Source organism: Calonectris borealis, chromosome 2, assembly GCF_964195595.1.
Source record: "Calonectris borealis chromosome 2, bCalBor7.hap1.2, whole genome shotgun sequence".
Lineage (NCBI taxonomy): Eukaryota > Metazoa > Chordata > Aves > Procellariiformes > Procellariidae > Calonectris > Calonectris borealis.
The window spans coordinates 135,416,181-135,422,431 of record NC_134313.1 but is presented as its reverse complement, the minus strand read 5'-3'; the positions used below and the strand labels follow the sequence as shown (position 1 = coordinate 135,422,431).

General features: G+C 39.1%; 1 protein-coding gene across 2 annotated transcripts in view; it reads right to left on the bottom strand.

Moving 5' to 3' along the window:
• Nucleotides 1–206: 206 nt before the first annotated feature.
• The window catches only part of IGF2BP3 (insulin like growth factor 2 mRNA binding protein 3), a 116,655-nt gene continuing 110,610 nt past the window's right edge, over nucleotides 207–6,251 (bottom strand). For both annotated transcript variants that reach the window (XM_075143587.1, XM_075143588.1), the window contains 3 exons: nucleotides 3,109–3,240; nucleotides 1,591–1,704; nucleotides 207–651 (listed from right to left, as the gene is read on the bottom strand). In XM_075143587.1, the coding sequence (XP_074999688.1) occupies nucleotides 550–651; nucleotides 1,591–1,704; nucleotides 3,109–3,240 (348 nt within the window). In that variant the 3' untranslated portion in view covers nucleotides 207–549. The remainder of the gene's footprint in view (nucleotides 652–1,590; nucleotides 1,705–3,108; nucleotides 3,241–6,251) is intronic.

Genomic DNA, 6,251 nt, shown 5'->3' with positions numbered 1-6,251 from the left:
TGCAACCAAATTCTTTTTAAAAAATGCCACTTGTTTCAACATTGGGACTAACACTTAAACTCTTGTCAATACCCTTGCTCTAACCCTAGCCCACCCGCGATCCCACCCTCCAAATGTGTTTCTTTTACAACTGGACCTATAAGAGCAATGCCTTTTCTTTTTTTTGTTGTTTTTTTTTCTTTTTTCTTTTCTTTTTTTTTTTTTTTAAACCAGTGAACTCAGAAGAGAAAGCTTCATTAAACCAAGTTCTAAAATTGTTGGGGAATAATAAGAACAATAAAAAAGACTAACGAGTTTATGTTAAATTGTGAGAATAGAACAAAAGGGAAGTGAAGGGGTCCTTATTTTAAAGCTGGGTTTCAAAAGTTTGAGAGAGCCTAAAGAATACATTCTCAGAGACAGCGTTCAACGGTTGCCTGGTCCTCGAACAGGTGATTGGCTTGGTGGATCTTCTGCATATAACTTCAACAGGTGCTCACCACCCGTCTCTCTGTCGCACAGTCTGTCTTTGGTCTGGCATCTGTCTCTGATGGGCCATTTCCTAAACCTTTATTTTCGTCTTGGCTGAGGCTGTCCGCTTTGCAATGTTTTTTGCTGTTGCTGCTGCCTTCTTACCTGAGCCAGTATTTCCTGAATTTTTCTCTGAGCAAGCTGAAGGACATAAAGAAGAAACAAACCATCATGATGCCATGCCGCAGTGACTGGTGTTTACAAATGACTATAGGTGCTACTGGGATTAAGAAAATCTGGAATAATTAAGTTCCTAGTACTGACAAGATTACTCATTAGTTAAATACACTTCGGTTAGTCATGATGTACAACTCAATTTTTAATTTTTCTTCTTTTTCCACCTACCACAACTACCTGCGTGGTCAGTTTTCACATCTGTAATATAGAAAGCATGAGCATAGGAAGATGACTACCAACATTAAGATTACTGAAGCTATAGGCTACTTCATTTTACTCCTCTGGAGATACTAATGTTTTGTAAGAACCACTGTTTTAATAGAGAGTGGACAATTTTATTGTACACCAGGGAATCCAACAGGTCGGACTTACAGGACTTACCAGCTCTCCCATCTCCTTCCTGAACTACAAGTCACCTGTAGCAAAGTATCAAAAGGAATTGGTCTGAACTAAGAGTTAAGTGAGGGAAGGAGTGTTGTGGTCCTTTTCTTTATGATATTAAATCAACAGATTGGGCAATGTGGACAAATTGCATATATATATATATGTGCAGCTCTTGCCAGGTACTATGAGATGACTTGTATCTCCCTTCCATCTGAGTTTCAGTCCAATCACAACTTGGGTTTTCTGCTGCTTTGAAAGTTTTAGCAGTGCCAGAGCCTACATGTATTGGTAGAAGAATTCAAGAAGATTGTTTTACATATGTAAAAGTGCAATATTGTTATAAATCTTTCTCACAGGCATGAGGAAAGTTTATCACAGGAAGACAATTAGAGGAGCCTGGCAAGCAGTGCTTTCTGTATCCTGGGTAAAAGTCTTCCATCCCTTGGCTCTGCATGTGGATATAAAAGACAGACCATGGAAACATCAAGGTAATAAAGAAATTAATTCCTGTCCTCCTACCTGGCATGCATAGAAGTGACCAGTTATTTTCACAACCACCTGATCATTTTCATCAGGTGTCTGGTCACGAGGGACTACAACTTCTGCACTTGTCAAGTTTTGAAGCTCATTTACCTACAAAATAGAGAGTATAAGTCAGAAAATCTTAAACAAAGTATGCCGCAACCAGCAAGCCTCAAAGATACTGCTGACCACAGAAACATCATCCTCTAAGTTATGTTTAAAAAAAGAAACCCACTAACAGAAAGCGTCTTTGTGCAGCAGTGTGCACTTTGCGAGATGAGCCTCTTGTGTCTCTAACATAAATTAGCACAAAGTTCTCTAGGTTTGTAGAAGTGTTTTAAAGACTAAATACAATACACAGAAGGTGTTAAATACATGACTTAAAAAAGCAAATAGATGCCACAGTATTTACAGTTGAGTTTACAAGTTTAAGGTCAGAAAACTCATACAATGTATAATATAGGGAAGGAAAAAAAGTCTAAGTATTTATACATTATTCCTTGAAAAACCTCTACAAGATGGAGAACTCCAAACAGAACAATGAGAAGTGTCCAAATTATTTTCAGTAGCCTATCAGCTTCCATAATGTTAAGTAGAGGTAAGGTTAGAGTCTTTGTCCCTTTTACACTCATGTTATTTTAGAAATGCATAGCATTATTTAATAAAAAATGTTTTAGATGAACAACTTTTCAGAGATGTTTGTCCTTAAACCTCTTACCACTGCAAGTAATGAAAGAGGCCACGTTGCCTCCTGACACTTAACTTCAAGAACCCGTTGCACTCAAGGATAGAGACCCAAGACCAAACTATTTCTTTGCAAATACGAGCTAGCTCCTGACTTACAACCATATGAAAATACGAGCACCTTTTCAGGATTGAAAAATCTCAGTGATGTTACTTTATGCAACAAACTGAGCCTCAGAAATGCCATCAATTAAGTTGATATATATATATCAATATATATAAAATATATATAATATATATAAAAAAATATATTTTTTTTTTTTTAATATTGAGGTCTGAACATGTCTTAATTTCCTACCACTTATTTAGAAATTTTGCTTTCCACTCAGTTTTGGCCAGAAATGCCACCTTTGGACAGATTGGATTTGATTCTAATTAAATGAGATTAGTGAAATCTTTTTGCAAAATCTGGCATAAGCTAAGGTTCACGGAAGCAGGTCTTGAGAGGGAACGTATTCCTTCTAAATGGAAGAACGACATTTCTATTAATGAAAACCCTGTAGATCTGACTTGGACTATCGATTTTTGTTAGACTACTCTTTATTTCATCTAAAAAAAAAAAAAAATCATTCCATGAGATCAGCTTCTCTTGACTCCACACTAGAAGAAGGGAAAGCTTAACAAGTACAGCTAAGAAAAATAGCACCTGTTTTAATGTAAGTTCAAAGAATTAGCTTTTAGTTAGCTAAATGTTTAAGCCTTATACATATATACACACTGAAATAAGAAACATAGCTGAACAACACTAAAAGTTTTATTTCAGCTACTTACTGTTTTGCCTCCTTTACCAATAACTCTACCAGCAGCATAGGATGGCACTTTTATATGAGCCTCAAGTTTCACTTCTTCTTTAGGTCCAAAGAAATTTTCTTCTTTAAGTTTTCCATAGATTCTCCCTTGAGCCTGCAAAAATCCTTTCAGTTAGAGAATGTGCTTATTGAAATCTAGTTAACTTCAAGAAATTCCACAGAAAGGAGAATTTTCACAGGGTACACAACAACCCTGACAAAGCGTTTTCCCTAATAAATACAATAACTATTTTTCTAAAAGAAGTCTTTGTACCAAAGCAGGAAGCACTGCTGTCCAACTTTAAAGATTGCATAACAAACCAGGGAATCACAGAGCAATTTAACAGAGATCATTATTATTCTGCTTTTCAGAAGAAATATTGCTTTTAAAAGAAACTACTGCATCTCTGTAGAGGCAAAGAGTGGTCTGGCTGAAGCATTTTTTTATTACACCCAGAAGCACAGAATGCAATTAATTAGCTCAGAAACCCATTCTTTTACGGATGCTAAACTAAAGGGGAAAAAAAAAAAGTAAAAAAAGAGAGCCACAACCCCCTCACCCCACAACAAGTCACGGCGTAAAGACTCCAATTAGATCAAACAGCTTACTTTTACAATCCATTTCAACGTATTGTTTAAAAATAAATAAATCTGACCATGCTCAATTTTCTAAAGTGAAAAATCAAACTGCCTAGATCTAAATAGCACCATGGGAACAGTATTACTCTGACCAGCCCACAGTTCCCTTTTCTGGGGAACACACAAGTGCCAGGTAGCAAGAAGAATGTCCAGTGAGACTAAGCTCATGAATCTTGCTGATTTTTAAACACATTTATTTCTTTATTCCCTGCAGTTCATCAGTGAATTCTTGAGAAATGGTAACCAGATCTTCTACTCTGCATCTCCTAGAGGCATCAAAGGAACATTTCTGTTGAAATACTGAAGAGAGATGCTCTGTAAAGACCATAAACCTAGGACCACAAAGCCTTTCCAGCAGTTCAGGTTCTTTATCACCTTCTTTAAATCATGCTCACCAGCCCTGTCACTATGTACATGCTAAATCCAACCATCTTACAGGCCACCACTACAATGGAATATGAAAAGTCCAAAAAGATTGCATGATGTGATAAATATTTTAAGTAGTGGCAGCTGATTTTATCTTATTTCTAGCTTCCTAAAAGCCTACTCAAGTTCATGCTACTCTAGAATGGGTAAGATGAAAGACATTTTGTGACCTTGGAGCTGAAAGTACTCAGTATTTTGGGTAAGTCAGACTCCACCTGAAAAGAACGGAAAAATCTGTAGTGCATAGCTTTGACCTAGGTGGGATACTGCAGGTCGTGGGGCCCTGTCACAGAGGACAAAAGCTATCATCTTTCCAGTCAGACGAAAGAATACACAAAAAAGCCATACAAAAACTCAATACAACTACCACATTCTGGCACCATCAACAGCCCTAGAATCAGAGATTCCTGCTCCAGGAAAACACTTCAAAAGGGTTTGCCAAGAGCAGATAAAATACTACTCCCAGCCATCATCTTGAGCTGGGGATTTTGAAGCTATTTCCAAATTTGTTAGAGACAGACAGTAGCCAGCATAGCCCTTTTTATTTCAACAGCAACGCTTTTCATGTGCATAACACCTTGACAAGGCTTGCATAGGCTGCAGGGCTCAGCGAGAGAGGTACTACAGGAAAAAAGCACGCATTACTGCTGAATTATAAAGCAAGATGGGATGTTGACTTTTTAAAAGATAGTAGATGTATTTCCAACATCCCAAATCTTTCAGCTCTTGAAAAAGTCTTTAAGGATAGGAAACAACTTAACTGGGCTGCAGCTCCTTCGCAGTAAAATATTGGCTGAAATATGTTCTCTACACTAGATTCCACTTTGCTTGCACGTGTCCCAGATGCAAGGCAAGATGCTCATCTCAGAATATTGGCGTCACGGGTATGCCTAAACTCTAGGGAGCACTGCAGCAGAGGCTGTAAACAGTGGCATATTCTCTTCCCGTTGCCTTGCTAATAAACAGCCCTGCATACCGCAACATCCTCAGGCTACTGCAGCTGAGGAAGAAAGGGGTGCAGCCGCTGCAGCTACCACGGACATGAATCACAGACAGTAGAACACAATGTAGTAGGGAAAGGATGCCAAACTCACAGGCTCTGGGATGACGCCGCCTCTCCAAGAGCTGGTTACTCATCTGAGCAGCAGCTATTCCCTCTTCAAGTTGTTGTGCCCCCAGATTACATTCTTGGTGCCTAACAAGCAATAGCCCATGCTCAAAGATAGAGAAGACCCTTCTTAAACAGAGCTTAAGGACAGCATTCATGAAGCTTGGCCCTGACTGTAAGGCATGCTTCAGGTTAACAGTGGTCATAAAAGAGAAGAATGAACTCTGCCTCTGCCCATCTCAGTCAAGAGGGCATTGCTCAAAGAGTTGTAAAAGACTACGAGGACTGGAGCCTTTCCTTCACAAGACCAGCATACTCAGGAGCATTAGCTGTGCTAGTACATTGATCCCTCTTTGCAAGCAGAAGCCCAAGTGTAGAGAAGTGACTGATTGATGTGGTTTTAACCAATGTATGGGGTGCAGAAAAGGGAGACTTGCCTCCTTGCGTGATCCAGGCTGGGGAGAAGTGCTGGCAAAAGAACACTGTGGGACTTCAAGTCTATGTTAGGGAGGAAGCCTGAGATGAAAAGTCAGGATAAGGGATGCCCAAATCTACTTCAGCCTGCTACTGTTTGAGGGTTAGTTCACTGATGGAAAGAAAAGGTAGCCAGAATCTGACCTTGTGATCCCAGATCACAAGAGCACCCCATATGTGGAACATGCCATGTGGCCAAGCCCACATGCACACAGAAAACATCAAAGAGGCAGAGCTGCTAAGTTATGCTTTGCCTTCAATAGCTTCTCAAATGTATATGGTAACTGAGCAATAATCCCAAATGCATCTAGTTTGCTATTACCATGGCAAAATACCTGCCCTGATACTTCTCCAAAACTCCTAAAGGCATTAATGAAACTGATTCTAGATATGCCTGAAGTTTGTGCACCTCCTTATTGCAAGATGCCCTGAAGCAAAAATACAAAGACAAAAACGAGAACAGGCAGGAGAACGGTGCC